Source organism: Bombus impatiens, unplaced genomic scaffold, assembly GCF_000188095.3.
Source record: "Bombus impatiens unplaced genomic scaffold, BIMP_2.2 scf_0129, whole genome shotgun sequence".
In the NCBI taxonomy this organism is placed as follows: Eukaryota; Metazoa; Arthropoda; class Insecta; order Hymenoptera; family Apidae; genus Bombus; species Bombus impatiens.
Genome location: NT_176548.1, coordinates 116,962 through 134,969, shown reverse-complemented (window position 1 = coordinate 134,969; position 18,008 = coordinate 116,962). Strand labels below are relative to the sequence as shown.

The window sequence follows — 18,008 nt, the reverse complement described above, 5'->3', positions numbered from 1 at the left end:
CCTCCGCCTCCGCCTCCGCCAGGAATTCAAGGACCATCGCAAGGACCTTGCCCTTTACCCGCACCTCCGGTTGGAGGTTGGAACCCAGCCAGCAGAGCGTGTGAGTAACAGGACAGGACTTGTCTACGAGACACGCCGCCGATTTCGCGATTATCAGAACGATCTTCCTCGTTTAGGCATGAGAAAAGAGCCGCTCTGTCCCGAGGTTCCTATGAAACCGCTCTACTGGACCAGGATTTTGGTACCTGTAGTACCAACGGAGCGTGGTTCCGTCGACGCTTCAGAATCGGCCGTTCAGGTACTTGGTTATAACACGAGCAGAAGAGGAAGAAGGGTTGTTAAGTCTAGGTTATTAATTGTATTCGCTCGATAGATTCCTCTGTGGGCGGAACTAGAGGAAGAGAAAAATCTGGATATGAAAGAGTTCGCCGGCCTGTTCTCTCGTCAGGTGACCGCCAGAAAACCGGTCAAAAAAGCGGACGAGGCTTCGAAACCATCTAAAATACAACCAGCAAAGATTCTCGACTCGAAACGATCCAAGACCGTGGGCATTTTGGAGAAGAGCTTGCACGTAGACTTCTGCGAGGTTGAGAACGCGGTTTACAACTTGGATACTAGTGTGGTTAACCTTGAGGCGTTGCAGCAGATATACGAAATCGTAGGTATTCGAAAATTATAAAATGTATAGTTTAAGATTTTTTTTTATATAATATAAACGTTGTGTGATTTAATCGCTCTTAGAGGCCAACGCAGAAGGAATTGGACGAGATAAAAGCTTTCGAGGAGAGTAATACGGACATTCCTCTGGATCGACCAGAGGTTTTTCTCAAAAAATTGTCCAGTATAAATCACTTCTCCGAGAGAATTGCGTGTCTAATGTTTCAAGCGGAATTTCAAGACGCGATCTCGTTCGTTGCATCGAAGTTAACAAATTTACGAAGCACGTGTGATTTTTTACGGAATTCTACTTCTCTGAAAAAAGTGATGGCGTTAATTCTCACGCTCGGCAATTACATGAATGGCGGAAACAGGACGCGAGGGCAAGCCGACGGTTTTGGTCTGGAAATTCTAGGGAAGTTGAGGGACGTGAAGTCAAATGTACCTGGTATTACGTTACTCCACTATGTTGTTAGAGCGAGACTAGCTCAAGAGAAGGATCACAACTTCGAAGAACCTTTGCCGTTACCGGTTCCGGAACCGGCAGACATGGAGGCGGCATCGAACATTAATTTTGAGAATGTCTCGGCCGAGTTAGAAAGATTAAAGAAGGAACTTCAAGGTGAAAATCTATAAGCGTTCATCTTTTTTTTTAAATTCTACGCTGAAATTGTAATTTTTCTATCTTTGTACTCTTTTTTTCTTTTTTGTATTGCAGTATGTACCGAAAAATGTGAAATCGTCGTTGAAGCGGATCCCGAATCGTCAGGACCGTTCAAAGAAAAGATGGATGCGTTTTTCCGCGTGGCAAGAGCAGAATTGGCAAACGAGCAGGAAGCTTTGCTCGACGCGAAGAGCAAATTCAAGGCTGTGATGCAATTCTACCAGTACACTCCTAAAGGCGCGAAGAACCTAGACGCGGCCGATCCGAGCGCGTTCTTCGTCCTCTGGCTCGGTTTCTGTCAGGACTTCAAGGTACATCATCCGTCATATTTTATTCCCTCGAATTTCTTTATACTTGTATAACGGATTTTGTAGGATATCTGGAAAAAGGAGCAACAACGAATAAGAAAGGAACGAATGGAAGAGATGAGAAAGAAATACGGAAGTAAAACAAAGGTGGAAAAATTGAAACTAAGCGCCACGGGATTGAAAGCACGGATTCAAAAGCTCTCACGAAAATAAATAAATAAATTCGATATCACGAATACATCGATAGATGCGTTATAACGAGTCGAACGAATACGACTATTCTCGTCTTCGAGCGAGGATAGTGTCTGGTTGTCACGAATAAAGATAGTTTATGGGATCGATCGATCGATCGTCCGTTCCGTTCGGTCCGTCCCACTCTTTACGGCATTAATTTCGTCGAAACTAAAACGAAATAATAATTATTGTTGTAGATATATTTGTTGGCATGAATTTGTTATATTGTATATAGACTGGTTAAGTTTGCGTCTAATTTATAAATACGATTGTTCCGCGAATGAAGAAATCGAAGTAATTCTAATAAACGATACTTTTTACATGAGTCTTCGATTTTTTTCTTCTGTTTAACTCGATTCTCGACGAAAGGATATGGGGGAAATTTTTCATGTTGATTTTCTCAGTTTTATCAGTTTTTTTTTTTGGTGTCAAATGCGTGTGCGTTTGCGTATATTTTTTCCACTGTAATTAGTAGCGACGATACAGAACCTTCAAGTAAAGCGAAAACAGAGATTAACATTTAAGAATAGTTAATAGATTAATCGCATCATCGTACGAATCGTGCTATCTCACGCGTTAATTATCGCATTCTAAAACGTAAAAAAATGGGGAAGAAAAAGAGGGGAAAAACGCTCGGAAATGCCTTTCGCAAAATAGATACATCGTTTGTAAAGCCCGATAGGTATAAAACGGGCATTTGCCGTTTATCTTTTCTTTTTTCCTCTTTCATCTTGGACGAAGCGGCTACGATTTCGATATTAAACGCGTTCTCTGTTCGCCTGGCCGACATTTCTAAGGGCCCGTCCGGTTCATCCGTGCGTCGGTTCACTTCGGTAGGCAGGTACGATTCGCGCAGAAGCGGTTTACGGCGATAGACCTAAGGCAATCGTTGCGTGTAGCGTAATTTGTGTCTTTTATTTTTTAGGAAATTGTCTTATTCGCGGAGTGGTTCCCGGTGCGACACCGACCCGGAGAATCGAGCAATATGTACATATACAGCGCGCCTACTATTTTCCTGTTGATATCCTTTCGGTTTCGTGTTGCTCTTTCCGTAGGGCCCTTTCTCCATCAGTAAACGAGAGACAGAGAGAAAACGATTGTAAAAGAAATAAAAACACGACGATCGAAAGAAAACGAAACAACGAAAAAGATCGACCGAATCGATCAAGTCAGCGACGCGGGACCTGGCGTACATCGCATCGTCGAATTCTGTGATTCTTGAATACGCATACATTGCGGCAACGGTTTTTACTTTTCGAAACATGAAACGTTAATCATCAGTGTTACTCGACCGGTAAAAACCTAGTCCTATGGATAACGTAAAATTACATTTACATTAATAATGATCGTTATCGCTATTCGCAGTAAAGAAAATTTATTACGAAAGAGTTAATTGGTACGCTCGGTCGCGGAACTTATGTCTAACTCGTACGTATCGTCCTCCTTACGTACAACCGACGTCCACTTCCGCAATAATTTTGTTTCTTTTTGGATCGCTTTGTAACCGCGTCCATTCTATCATCTCCTCGTGTTTCTATGCATTTCGTTTCTCTTTCTTCTTTTTTACAAAATATTTCAATAATATTAAGCTCTTTCACTCGATTCGGACGTCCCCAAGAAGAATATTGGCGTTAATTATCCGAAGCAGCGAAAGCTAGCAACGACACGAGCAACTCTCTCGGGTAACGGCCTTGCGCATTCGAATCTATTCTTATTATATATTAGAATATCCTAAGCGTCGACGTGTTCTCGTTTCGATCGCCGACGATCGCAGCTTTTCAGAAATGTTTGGCCTTTCAGTGACTACGATGATATCTGCTGACTACAATCGGAATGGCGCCCGTTGGTCGATCGGCGTTGGTTTGCCTTTTCGTTTAGTGGCCGGTGTGGTCGATACGGACGTATCCGATGCTCCAGAAGGTTTTCTGGATAGCTTCAAAGAAGGCGGCAGTGGCGTGCTCGATCCACTGGACGGTGTCCTTGTTCTATAGAAAAATCAGTAGTTTGTGTTATACTAGATTCTCACAGTTTACGGATTGAACACGATCGATTCGTTGATCGAAATCGATCGATCACGCGAACAAAAAATACGCAGATTGGTCGATCGGCTGCGTATTAAATATAAATGCGTGTAAATATTGCCGCTATGTCCGTCTGGGTTCTTTAAGGACGGTCCGCGTGATCATAATGATATAAGCGACAAACTAGATTACGTGTAAACCGAATCAGACCGAAACGATGATTACCTAGCTCGCTTAACGGCCGACGAGGTGTTAGTTGCTGAATTTGTACACATCGAGCTGCTCCTATAGTGTTAGAAAACAAACACGATACCATATTATTAAGTAGATCTTAAGCGGTGCTGCAGGATGAAATACGGCCGTTAATAGGGCGAAGCTGCAAATCAAACGTTGTGATAATTGTGCGAACACCGAAGGCAAACGTATAAAACATACACGTTTGCGATCGGTGTTAAGTAATTTTCACCTGAGCAGCGCGATCGTTCATCGTCAAATACAGATCCTTTCGTTGAACGATTGCGTTCGTCGAGAAGCATTTACTTACTTTGCTATCGTAAACTCGCTTCCTATGGAAACGATACTACAATATGTGAAAGCATTAAAAAAAGTACCAAATCAAAAAAGATATTCCAATGCGCATGCAAATGACATCCAGTGCAGAAAGAAAAAAAAAAATCAGAAAAGACGTGACAGTGTTAATAAGAGCAGGAAAGAGTTCAGCCATACCCGGTAGAATCGGTAGAAACCGTCGAGTAGTTGCTTTGCGTAGAATGAGTGGAAATATTGCTGGTCGTCGATTGTGGGGATTTTATATCCGTGCCCACATATACGGGGATCCTCGAACGGCTAAACCATCACCATTCAATTAATCAGTTAATCAACTATCGTACGCGGTATACCTATCGCGCTCCCCTTTTAGCTTTTTCGACTGATTTAATCGTTTCCTTCTTCCCTTTGACAAGCCGCGAAAAAAAGCACGAGTAATTAAACCGAGATAACAGATAATCCAACAGAAAATAAAAATGAATGGAAAGAAAACACCTCCATCACCACTGCGAGCATTGCCTACGCGATAGAGATATGAACTTAGAAGAGTGGTTACATGATACGGGCACCGTGATTTAGACAGTCCACCTTAATAGCGCTATGTATGTAGTATATAACATGTGACAAATGAAGCTAAAGCCAATCGCCAATTTTGACCTCGATTCCATAATTGTTAATTTAGTTTACCTGATCGGTGTGCCGACACCAGTCAGGGTTGGAATGCTCGAAGCTCTATGGATCGTGCCAAACCTAAAAAAATGTTATTAACTAAATTTAAGTTAATCGTCGTTAACTGACACGTGAGTACCGAATGGTTAATAGGCATGGCTCTAAAACCGTGGTCTCTGCTTTCTCTAATTCTAAATTATTCGCAGATTTCGTTCGTCGGAAAACGAATAATAAAAAAAGAAAAGGAGAAACAGATGAAAAAAGGGAAACGAAACAAAAAAGGAAAAACAAAACGGTAAAAAATGAACAAAATGCCGGGAGAACGAACACCGTATCTTGCACACGACACGTCGATCAATATCATTCCAAGATTATAGGAATACGAGATGCGAAATAGGTCACGATACATACGACCGTCGTTAATGTCTCTACCACGAGAATTGACGATGCGACAAAATCATCTAGATTCGACAAGATGCGAGGTTAGTTGATCGCAGATAAATTTCTGTATCTTTTTTTCAGATGAACACACGGGAAAACGGAAGATGTCGGTACAAACCTAGCTGGAACACCACTGGCAGGACTAACCAGGCCGGTGGGCGTTCGAGGTCGTGAACTCGAACCGTTCACCGATAAGCGCTTTCCTGACACGCTATTGTGTCTGCTAGAAGTAGGAGTATTCCCTGTCGTGCTGACTGCCGTTCTGCGTGGAATGCGGCTCACATTTGTCGAATCATCTGAAATTAATAGAAACACAAAGAAAGTACATATCCCAAATATTAAAACGAATAAAAAGCTTGTTGATCTTTCATAAGTACCTACCAGTACTATCTAACGATTGTGTGGAACCATAGCGACTCGGTGGTTTGCTTCCTTGCCTGGATGCGGGCCTACTTCCGGGTCTACTGGTTGGTCTGGACGTTGGTCTCGAAGCTGGCCTACTGGATGGTCGACTACCGCCTGCAGTTATCGAACGATGAATATAAAATTACCCCAAAAAATTGACTAAAAAATGATTTAAAATCTAGGATAAAAACATTTAATAGAATTGTTTACCCGGTGTCATAGAGCTTCTGTAGGGTGTACTTGTTTTCCTGGCGGAGCCAAGCTTGAAGGAGCTCTCGTTGTCGCTTAGGCTGTCCGGCGTTCCGGCGCTCAACGAAGAGCGCGATGCTCGCGACTGTCCCATGGGAACGCTGCGAGCGCTGCGTTCCCTCACCTACGCGATAGAAAGCTCATCTTGATTAAGCGAACACGGACGGAAAACCAAACGGAAAAATGCGTTCTACCAGAGGAGGCGAGTACACGGTAGAAATAGAGAGGCAAACAAACAGATAGACAAATAGCGAGAATTGTTTGAACCGGTCGACGCGCGAGTGGGACGCGCCGATACTGTTAGTTGAAGCGATACACGTCGAATCGCAAGGCGGAAGGAAGCGAATTCAAACGATAAAAAATAAATATTTTAATTGGAAAAATTACTTTTTCTTTTTCTTCCTTTTTTTCTTTTTTTTTTTTGTACTTAGAGAATTACAAATTTCCTTCCGCCACATGACGTTTGCATCAGCGATATCTCGAAGAAATCTGATTCTTTCTTTCCGCGGTGCTCCTCGGTCGTTCGTATATAACCATTCAACGCCACCGATGCGAACTAGAAACCGATCGATCGATTGAAGGAAGAAGTATAGAAAAAAACAAAACAAAAAGACCAGTGAAAAAGATAGAGACCACCGTGGTAGCTCGAGAGAGATAGACAGCGACTTTTTACGTCTAAGGAAAAAAAAAAGATCCATGCAAACTTACCAGAGGAAGTTGGGACAGATAGAGTAGCTTATGATGGTTCGAAGTATCTCCGATCAACGCCACTATGCACGCACCAATACAGCAATACAGGAGATCGTTATGCACATATTCGATACAGTAGTTCACCGTATCCGCGAATCGCGTCTCGCGAAAAACGTTACACGTCCTACAACGTTCGGCACCCTCGATATTCGATCCAGAAGAAAATAGTAACAAATTCTAAGCGGGCGAATATAAAAGAGATCGAGGATACCGATCGTTTTGAAGACGAGCTGGAAGAATTCTCGGTTCGTCCTACGAGGAAGGGGAGATCGTTCAGAGGCATCCAATTTAAGAAATTAGACACGGCAAATTAGGCTAACGAACGTGGAAACGAAAGACAGTATAAAAAACCCCGAGAGCTACTGCGAACTCGAAACGAAATTTCGTTTTACGCGTTCAGTGTGATACATGCGCCGGCTCTTTTAAAAATATCGTCCCGCGAATCGGCCTAAAAACCATGAAAAGTACGATCGTCGAGCTAAACTACCATTTCTACCGCATGCATAGATGATTCTCGTTAAAGCGATGATGCCATGAGACGTGGGGGATGTTTCGTCGTGTTCATGTACGCGCGCATCGCCATGAGAATCGAACGACAATACTTGCGGGAATGCTGAGAGCAGCGGTAGCGGTAGCAGTAGCGCAAATTACAAAATATACGTATATATATATATATATATATATATATATATATAAATGAAAAACACAAGAAACAGAGATCAAGAATCGGGACAGCGAGATCGGTACGATATAGTCGGGCGTTGAAATCGTGAACAACGAGTCGTTCCCATCGGTCGTCACACGATGCTGAGGAACGTGATAAGCGCACTCGAGGAAGACAAATCACTATCACCCCAAAAAAAAATAAAAAAGGAAACAAAGAGAAAGAAACAGAAAATAAAGATGAACTCGATAGAAAATATAAAATAAAACGGTTAATCAATTGTATTGGATAATACAATGTGTGTCACACCATCGACAGCAGAAATTAAAAGAGTAGACAGAGTTTTCTTATTTACCCAATGATAAGAGGGGGCGTGCATGTGGAGGGGATACGAGCACGGGAGGTCCTCCTTTTGCCTCAAACTCTCAAAAATCGGCGTCAGCTGGTTCATAAACTCCTCCGCTACACCATAAACGAAAATTTTAGGAATACACCGGTCGTAAATGTGGCGAAAGCACCGGTTTTCTCACGTTTGTCCGTCGATCGAACGAATATTGGATCTTTCGACCGATCTCTTACGAATTCTTCCAAGCTTTTTTCGCATATATATAACGCTATTTTATAACAGCCTTGATATATTCATCGATCAAAAGCTCCATATTCGCTCTGTCAAGTGGACAGATCACTGGAATATCGAGGAGATTACGGCGATGTCGAGCACGTCGCTGGAACCGACGTCGAACGTTGGATTCTAACGATTCAATGTACAGATTCTGACAGAGACAGAGATAGAGAAGAAAAGAATCGTCAGGAAAAAAAAAAGAAAAAAAAATAGTGATAGATTCTCGTGAAATCGCATCTCCTGAGGTGAGGTACTCTCTGTATTCCCTCGGCGGAATGAAGCGCCAAGGATCGTCCCGATTCACTGCACGACCCGTTCGATCCCGATTTCGAGGGCGTATCAGCGTGGCTAGGGCCGGGAGATATTTTCGGGGACTTGATAGGCTGAAAACCAAATAGGACCTCGGAGTTGAGCCGAATGAGGGACAGGAATGGCTGAAAGCAATTACCTCGAGGTGCAATTGGCTGAGCTAAGGTAGCTGTAGGTGCGACGATTGCTACCACTTCGAAAGCTGACATGCTCACATGCGAGGATAAAAAAGAATGAGTCCAGAAGATTAGAAAGAAAAACATAGTCCCTGATTTCCTCGGGTCAGTGGTATAATACTTACCTAAATCACAGCGAGGTCGTCGATCGAGCTTAGGCGTATATAGACCAGAGAGAAAGATGACCGGAGTAAAGCCGAGATAAGTCAAGAGATATAGAAACGACATGAGGGAGAGGGATCTACGATGCGTGCGATCGTTGCGATCGATATCGAACTAAGGAAACTCCGACAACATCATTCACCGTGGAGCATCGATCGGCTTTTGGGCGGCTGAACGGATCAACGAACGATCCAGCGGTCCAGGTTGCATATATTTTCTCAAACCACCCTCAAACGGGCAGACTCGAGCACGCGACTCGATGACATGAAAAAGATATACAAATGTTTAGGCCTCGTTCACGCAGTTACTGCGAATTTGAATGCATGAGTGGCGATAAACAAGTAGCAAGGTAGCAACCTACGTTGAGAGTAGGAGTTATACGTTCACATAAACAGATTGTTAACACGAAAAGATTAGTTGCCTCGACACGTGTGTGCCGAGTCTCGCATATCTACGCAAAGGAGGCCATAAGGTTCCCCGGATCGATCCCGGACCATGATATCGAAATTCGTCAAATTGCGAAATTCAAACGAAATGAATGACTTTCGAATGAGTTTGGAAACTCGACGATCGCGACCTAAAGGATCGATCGAGGATACGAGAGAATGATGATACACACACGTTACCTTGGTGATGGGTCCGGCATTCGCGGATGAGATTGGCGTACGCTGCAGCGTCGAGGTTGGGCTCGGTTTCGATCTGAACGCCGTCATTGTCTGGCTGACGCCATCCGCCAATATGAATTGTTCTCGCAGCTCGATATTCGTTCTTCCCTTGGCTACAGTGTGTTGCGTGCACGCAAGTTAGAAGGAAGGCGTTACGGGATATGTATCGCAGGGTGTCGAGAAAGGGAGCGCGGGGCCAGAGTACAGAAAATAGTATTTTTTTACAAAGAAACAGAGAGAAAAAGAGAGAGAGAGAGAGAAAGAGAGAGAGAGAGAGAGAGAAGATAAAACGAGCGTAGAAAGAGGTAACAATATATAGAGCAGATAATTAACGGGTAGCCGAGAAATAATAGAGGAAACATAGTATAAATCAGAGCGATCAAAGATATACAGAATACGTAAAGCGATCAGATATACGTAGGTAGGGGCGTAGTTACAGCGGCGTTATCGAGTAATCATGCGCGTTATCAATAGCGACAGATTAAAGAGCCGATTTGGTCGAGTTTTATCGTTGCGAGGTGTTTGAGATGTCGTGCACAGAGAAAGTTGGAGTTGAGAGTAACAGAGTAGAGAATGTATAGGTTATTGTAGCGGTAATAGCGAGAGTAGATAGTAGTAGCGATAGTAGCGGCGGTAGTATCAGTTAAAAGGCAATGATAGCGGCGCACGCGGTATGTTCATGTGCGAGTGTACGGTAGAACAAAAAAGAAACAAAATACAGTGTATTATAGAATATTCGTCCGACGATAATTGTGAAAGGTTCGAGTGATAATTAAGGATAAAAATCAGGCGGATATCGTGTTGATCACGATAAGATTCGAGGAATATTTTTGAAACGTTAACCGCTTTGATTTCATATGAATTTAATTATGATTCCTCATTATTTATGTATAATTCCCAGTTAATTATGCTATTAGAAAAGTGATCGTATGCCATGCGAATCGCGTCGACGTCGAAAGTCGACTAGTTAATTAATTTCAGAGCGTACGCAGATAGTCAAATTCAATCTGTCTTCGACTAAAATCTAATTAGAGACCAGGTAAATAAGATTAGCTGACTTTTGACGACGACGGTAGTAAATGATAAATGAGATATCTCGATATACACGGAACCCTTGTCGAGTAAAAGAAAAAAGAAACGTGAATACGGCTTTGAAGAAACGGATTTTATTATTTCGGTATGTAATGGAAGAGGAAGATGACTGAGAAAGGTAAGACGGTTCTATGTTGACAAAGTAAACGCGAGATCTACGCGAACACGGTTTAAGATTCTCCGTTAGAACGATTCAAAATCAGAATTCCGCGTTGCATGCCACTTTACTTACACACAAACACACACACACACACGAAGTCTTCTGCTCGACAAACAAACATGAAAAGAAACTAAAGTACACAACAAAACTTGAACTCGTTGCGAAAAAGCAAACTTATGTACACGTACAAAACACGTACCATGCAGGATGTTCATTTCGTGGCCAGTACGATCGCAAAATACATTTTTGAAGATGCTCTTCTTTCTGTTTCATAGAGCGTAAAAAGAAATGTGAGAAAAGAATATTTTTTCTTTGGAAAAAAATGTAACGTATGGACCACGAATTGAAATTATTCCCATATAAAAAGATCCTCACCGAGCGGACACCAACCCTCATGTTGTTCCGGTTTGTTAGGGTCCGGTATCGGCATTAGAAAAACTTAACGAGTTAATTACGATTTGAGGACTTTAGTTGGTCCGTTTCTTTGTCTTTTTTAATGTAAAGTAGACGAAGGCATGCAATACTGAATGAACTGAATGCGTAATTAAAAAATGTACATGTAATGAAATCGGGGAAGTACGTCGATAAAATTGTGCGCAATAAAAGATGAAATGATTCGACGGAACAAGGTAGAATGTTGTTATTTTGTTCGTTAAGGTTGGAGATCAGAGGGACTGGCAGAGGATGACGTTAGTTACGTACAAGTGACAAGCAATATGAATCTCCTAAGTATCAAGATACATTATAATCGCTTTAGTCAACTTGCTAGCCAACTGAACGATCGAGTTCCACGAACTTGTTTTGCAAAACCTAATGCAACAGAATCGGCCAGAACTTGTAACGATAAAAAGAAGATAAAACTGAATATTGAAGTAATTCGTGGAACGGAGAGTCGTTCGTTGTGATCAGTGATTAAGGTGAAATGAAAATCTAGCGAGTACGCAGGTAGATATTACGCGAAGCGGAGGTCGTACATAACGAGCACACGCTTTCTTCTTCTGCTCATATACACGGTGTTAAAAAACTCGCGTAGAGTCGATTAATGATTAGTCACGCTCACACTTTGTACCTCAGGAGCTGAGATCGTACACGTATACCAAATGTAGGTGAATACATAGCATCAACAAAAATGCGACACAATGGAGAGAAATGAGAATGATCGCGCGGGAAGAATCGATGAGGGGGTTCGTTAGTGAGACAATTTGATGAATGAAATATTTTTTTAGGATACAAATGTTACACGATCTGTTTTTTTGTCAATGAACGCGTATACAAGTAAATATTTATTCCCGAGGCAGCGGAAAGTAATTGAGTTCGATTTTTCTTTCTTTCAATTTTACAATTTTGGTACCCTTATCAAAAAGACAGAAACAATAAAACTCAAGGTAAGAAGCATATAACGTTAATAAACGTATCTCAAACAAAAGGACAAACAATTAAATCCCACACGTCTGTTTAGTTGGTAAAAAAATATAAACGCGTTTAGCTGCCTCTTTTGGATGAGGATAAAGGATAAGGAAATAGTGAAGTTTTACTTTTAATTAAGACCCGATCTATTTGTGTCACGTCCAAAGGTTGGTAGGGGCGAAACGGAACGGTCGAAGGAAAGTTTGTAAAGACTCGTTGTTATAGTAAAGAAAACCATTCAAAATTAGACCAGGAAAAAGTCCGTACTCATCGATTCCGACGGCATAATTCGGCGGTAACGAAGTAGAGAAAAAGAAAAACAGACAGATTAAATGAAAGAAACACTTACCGCGGCAAGGATCATTTTTTAATAGAAATTCGTCCAATGCTACCCATCCACCACCGACTCGTACCATCACGGTCGATCGTAGAATCCGTACCAACCGCAACTTTTGACTGTCTCCAAACTGAAAATCAGATATATTTTCGAATTACAAAATCTCCCCAATCGTAAAGTAGAAATTAATTTCGAATATATACCCTATATTTTCCTTCGCCAACTTGGAATACACGGAATTTCTGGCGACAAGTACAAAGCATCACCAATCGTTTTACTTCATCGTGAATCTTGTCAGTGTCGTTATACGTTCTGCGTTCCTCCCAGTCTGGTCTTAGAGCCGCGATGAATTCCTTCCAATCTATCAATCCTTCACCGTGGCGGTCGAACAAATCTGCGACGGCTCCCATTTCTAACCGTGAAGTCTCGAATTCTTTGCGAATAAATCATACTCATGATGTTATATTTCGTTATCAAAAAAATTTAACAAGTTAAAAAAAGGAACTCACTGGTGTTCATGATTCCTTGAATGAAGTCCTCGCGTGGAATCAGTCCGTCGTTATTCTTATCCATTTTCCTGAAGAGATCTGTTAATCTGGACTTTTTGTGGTTCATGAATTTCAGGAACTGTAATGGGACAATTTTAGTGGTCGGATTACAAACGAAAGACGAGTCAATATTAATGATTCTTTCTTGTATACTCACTCTCTTGCGCCAATCTTCCCAGCTGAAGTTTGCGACACGGTCCAGTTCTTGGATATAATTATACTTATCCTGTAAACGACGTTGACGTTCCCACGCCAACATCCAAACGTGTCTCCACCTGTCCCACAGCAGTTTTACTCTCGGACTACGGAATTCCGGTTCGGCACCTTTGCTATATGGACCAAAAAATTACGTCAATACCTCCGTTCCTCGTCGCGAATTAAATAAACAAAGCATGTAAGGCAAAGGAAGCCGATGAACGATAAAATATGTAAATCACCAGAAACGACCTCCACAATGATTATTCAAAACTTAACAGATAAAAAAAGCACGAATAAGAGAAGATGGAGAAGGATAGAAAAGAAATGAAATAATCTATGAAGGAGAATTGTTCATCCATAACACGACCGACGCGATCGATTAAACTGCAAAAGATAAATAGAAAGATAAATGGAAAAGTGTGTTAGGGGTTTAAAGCAAAGCACGGATGATTAGGAAGAATCGAAGTAACGGTAGGTGTGACGAACCTTCCTTTGGGTGGGAACCGTGGGCCGATGTGCGGCAACGAATCGGGCGTTCTCTCACGGCCTGGGCTGGCTCGGCTAAACAGGAACATGCGTCACATCACTTGACATTTCTCTACCCAATACTGGCAGAACTCGCGTTTTCGTGCTCCGATCGCTCAAACCCATGTCAACGATCGATCGTCGAGTTTCCTTGTGAGACGAGCAAACAAAGGAAAAAGGAAGGGAGGAAGGAGGATAGGCCACGTAGAATGCCATTCAAGCATTACTTGTGCATAAAAGAAAAAATATTTAATATTAATTTGACAATAATGTTTCTAGATAAAGCGGCCTATTCTCCGTACGTGTAAAGTGAACGCCTTGGATGCGCTTCGAGTGTCCGTACTCGTTTTTTCAGACTCAGAAGTACTCTATCACATACCATGCTGCTACTTCGAAATGAACCGATCAGAGACCTCGACAACCCGTTTTATTCGTGAACGCACCTTTCTGTCGAAACCACCAGCTGTCCTCGTAGACGTCCGTACTTAATCATTATCAAAAATCGTTTACGTAGACAAAGAAAAAAGTAAAAAAAAAAAACAAAACAAAAAAGAAATAAATATAACTAGAAGAGTAGAGTATCAAACGCAACACATGCACGGGCAAGTGTAATTTCCAAAGGACAAAGCGCAAACGAAAACGAACAAAAAACATTTCAGTTACTTAAATCAATATCGAGAAGCACATAGGCGAATCTCGTTTACTTTCTCTACCTCAAACAAACGACGAATTTTGACGAGCGCGATCTTCGGCGATCTTGACATTTGAACTCACTAAAAAAAAATTGGGACCGAAGACAAAAGATAAATAAAAAGGAACATGAACGTACGTTGGGGCAGGTGACTTAGCCTTCGTTATCTTCATCGTATCTTTCGCAGATTTGATCTGTCTGGCTTTGCAGACGCGGTCAACTTCATTCTGTCTTCGACTGGTGTTCTCCATAAATTCTCTGTGATCCACAATCAACATTTCTAAAGTAGCTTTATCGTCTGGTAGAGGCTCAGCTTCAAGAGCGTTGAGAGTGTTCTCCAAACCTTCTAACCACGACAGTAGTTCTTCCAGAAGATTGTCGAGGTCCTGAAGAATGAATAAAACAATAAATAAAGTTCACAAATTTATAAAAGAAATCAATACGTATTTCTAAGCGTCAATAAAAAGATTAATACCTGAAGTCCTCGCATATGATTCTCCAATCTTTGATTCCTTTGTTGGGCCCAGGTGGAAACCTCCTCCCATCTGGACTGAATGATCGTGATCCAGTGTTTGATAACTAAAGCTCCATCAGGGTGTGCCTTTGCAAGAATCACGTGAGCCAGATCCAAAGTTTGATCTTTTTCAATTTCCTTGGTGCTTAATTCACGCAAGAACTTTTCGTGTTCCATCAACTGATTCCTGCTCTCCTGTTCGTCTTCCGGTAACTGTCCAGCGAATCTCAGCTTCATCTCAGCATCACTCAGCCACTCCAGAAGTACGTGAACTGCTTTGTGAAGGCGTTCAGCCTCTCTGAGCGCTTCTTGGAGTCGTTCAGTCTTATCAGAGGACAACTTGGTTACCGTGTCCCAAAGATTATTTATTTCAGCAAGCTGTGATCCTATAGCAGATGCATCATCAGGTGTCGCCTTAGCAAGAAGCTCGCGACCCGTTTTGATTACAGATTCCATCTGAGAGACTCTGGATTCGAGATCCTTCTCGAAGGTCTTATGTTGTTCGACCAAATTCATTACAGTGTCAAGGTCGCCATAAAGTGGACCAGTGTCTGCCAGCTGCTTCTCAGACTTACTAAGCCATTCCAGCAACGCCTGAATAGCGTCCTTGAATTGTCCCGAGAACAACAATGCTTCTTCGAGCTTCCTCTGTCTATCCACGCACTTACCACAAACAGTGGTCCACTTGTTCTTCAACTCATTCAAAAGTTCTTTCAGAGCAAATTCGTCGCTCTTAGGCGCTTTGTCTTTTAATGATTTTCCATTCTTCATAGTTGCGTCATAGGTACCCTGTTTGGCGCTGAGAGCTTTTTGCAATTCACGGTGCTTATTCAATCTAGCTTTGATTTTCTCTGGATCATTTCCTCCAAGGGCGCCATCACTGGCAACCTCGTCCAAAGTCTTTTCCGTTTCGTCGAGCCAGTTCATTATATTGGACCAAGCATCGTGGAATTCTCTGGCCTCTTTGTATCCGTGATCAAGAGCCCTGGTTCTCTCTGCAGATTTCGAAACTACTCTTTCCCATCTGTGTTGCACACTTATCAACAAGTTTTTGATTAGAATCACGTCCTGTTTCTGTGAAAAGTATTTCAAATGCGTGCCCTTCTTATCGAGGTTCAGCATAGTCTCACGATGAACTCCAACGTCCTTCTGGAACGCTTTGTGTTCCTCTATCTGTCCGAGGATAGTTTCCATTACCCTCGACACAGGTTTCAGATTCGTCAGAATCTTCTCTGCGTTGGTTAACCAATCGACAAACGATTGGAGTGCATCGTGGAACTCTGTAGCCTCTTTCAGAGCGATCTCAAGCTTGATCTTTTTATCACTTGCGCGAGCAGTCACATTATCCCATCGTTGTTTCAAAGTCCTCAAGTTGTGATTCAGACCACCGGCACTAGTAGAATCGGCACGCTTCAGGTATGCTTGTCCTTGTTGAAGAACCGATTCGACTTTCAAACGATTTTGTTCCAATTCGTTGTACACTTCCATAAAGCGTTCTAACTGTTCTGAAGCCGTTTCCGGCAATCCTCCAACAGGTTTCGAAGCTACTATGGTATTGTCTACATCACCCAGCCAAGACAAAAGGTCCTGTATTTCCGCCGTGAAGGTTTGTGCTTCTCTGAGCGCATCTTCCAGTTCTCGTTGACGATCAGCAGCACGTTGCAACAAATCGCGCCAACGACGATTCAAAGTACCTAATTTCTCAGCAGTCGTCGAAGCTTCGGCTGTTCCCTTTCCATCCTCTATTAACTGTCTTCCAGCGTCGTTCAGAGTGTCCACGCTGGTCTGATGGGCTTGAATATCATTCACAAGTACTTTCAGTTTAGCTAATTCCACTTCGATCACTTGAGGATCGCCGGCCACGGCCTTCAAGTTGTCCAAAGTGTCGTCCGTCTTCTCGATCCATACCAGCAACTCGTCTAGAGCGTGCTGGAATTGCCCTAGACGTAGTAACGCGTTCTCCAAGAGCCTTTGCCTCTCCACGAGGCCTCGAAGCAGTCCGTCCCACCGTCTGTTAACGGCACCAAGCGGTTCTTTGATGGCTGCAGCTTGTTCCGAGGACGTTCTCTCTGTCAGTTCGGCAGCTTGTCTGAAATTGCACGAGAAAAACTTGCGTGATTTACGTAGATCGTTGATCGAAAACTGTACGCGTCAATGTGAGAAAGCATACACCATAGGAATGCTTATCAAGGATGCCGACCTTTGTTTAAACTCGTACGTTTAGAATCGATGTTTAGTCATAATGAACACAGGGTCGACGAATTCTACGGGAAAGGAGCGATACAAAATTATTGTAAGGAATTACTCTTTTGACGTCGACAAGTTCTTTTGCCCTTCATATTATTCGATTACCATAAATATGTTACACATTGCCTTGAATGTCTTTAATATCGTATGACATCATTAGAATCACATAATAAACGTATTACACAAATTGTCTTGTCTAGAATATTTATTTAACCCGGAAGTCGTCAATAGAGTTACTCCGTGGCATCATCTGAAAGGAAATCCGCGACTCATTCCTCCGTCGAGTCCACGGGCAAATACCTACGATATGGTATGTGTAAGTAGAACAGGCACGTCACGAGCCAGGCAACAGCCAAGGCAGACATGCAGGCAAGATACGTTCGTCGACCAAATACTGTTCGAACTCCAACCAACAGAGACAGTTAAGGATTCCAATCATCCGACTTCAGCTGGGGTATTACGATAATGTTACGGAATTATGAGATTAAAAGGGCTAAGGGGCGGAGCCATTTGGGTAACCTGGATCTATTACATACTCGAAGGTGTAATCGAGGTATAATATTTATATATATATATATATAAAAGATTGTAAGCCATGCTCTAACTACTGCTACAACACAGAGAGAGGTTGACTTGCCTTATCAGACTCCTATGCGTTCAGGAACCGGCGCGGAAAAACAAAAGTTGGATTAGAATCTCACTGCTTATACGTAGAGAGGCTTTCTTGCGTTATCGTACAAATGGAAT

At 42.3% G+C, this 18,008-nt stretch overlaps 2 protein-coding genes across 27 annotated transcripts in view; one reads left to right on the top strand and one right to left on the bottom strand.

Moving 5' to 3' along the window:
• LOC100747633 (formin-2) overlaps positions 1-2,187 on the top strand; it is a 6,140-nt gene extending 3,953 nt beyond the window's left edge. Inside the window, exons 5-10 of the mRNA XM_012381145.3 lie at positions 3-100; positions 177-298; positions 374-658; positions 742-1,279; positions 1,376-1,632; positions 1,696-2,187. Of these exons, the coding sequence (XP_012236568.1) occupies positions 3-100; positions 177-298; positions 374-658; positions 742-1,279; positions 1,376-1,632; positions 1,696-1,842 (1,447 nt within the window). The 3' untranslated portion in view covers positions 1,843-2,187. The remainder of the gene's footprint in view (positions 1-2; positions 101-176; positions 299-373; positions 659-741; positions 1,280-1,375; positions 1,633-1,695) is intronic.
• Positions 2,188-2,263: 76 nt separating this feature from the next.
• The window catches only part of LOC100740130 (microtubule-actin cross-linking factor 1), a 54,258-nt gene continuing 38,513 nt past the window's right edge, over positions 2,264-18,008 (bottom strand). For 20 of the 26 annotated variants that reach the window (XM_033318907.1, XM_033318912.1, XM_033318917.1 and 17 more), the window contains 17 exons: positions 17,899-17,910; positions 14,976-17,103; positions 14,639-14,886; positions 13,771-13,845; positions 13,244-13,415; positions 13,048-13,165; positions 12,742-12,971; positions 12,551-12,668; positions 11,170-11,232; positions 9,504-9,655; positions 6,156-6,318; positions 5,922-6,059; positions 5,659-5,836; positions 5,118-5,180; positions 4,611-4,730; positions 4,110-4,169; positions 3,686-3,848 (listed from right to left, as the gene is read on the bottom strand). In XM_033318907.1, the coding sequence (XP_033174798.1) occupies positions 3,686-3,848; positions 4,110-4,169; positions 4,611-4,730; positions 5,118-5,180; positions 5,659-5,836; positions 5,922-6,059; positions 6,156-6,318; positions 9,504-9,655; positions 11,170-11,232; positions 12,551-12,668; positions 12,742-12,971; positions 13,048-13,165; positions 13,244-13,415; positions 13,771-13,845; positions 14,639-14,886; positions 14,976-17,103; positions 17,899-17,910 (4,201 nt within the window). Of the gene's footprint in view, positions 3,849-4,109; positions 4,170-4,610; positions 4,731-5,117; positions 5,181-5,658; positions 5,837-5,921; positions 6,060-6,155; positions 6,319-9,503; positions 9,656-11,169; positions 11,233-12,550; positions 12,669-12,741; positions 12,972-13,047; positions 13,166-13,243; positions 13,416-13,770; positions 13,846-14,638; positions 14,887-14,975; positions 17,104-17,898; positions 17,911-18,008 lie in introns of all 26 variants that reach the window. The other 6 variants (XM_033318920.1, XM_012381178.3, XM_012381179.3 and 3 more) reach the window with 3 other exon arrangements.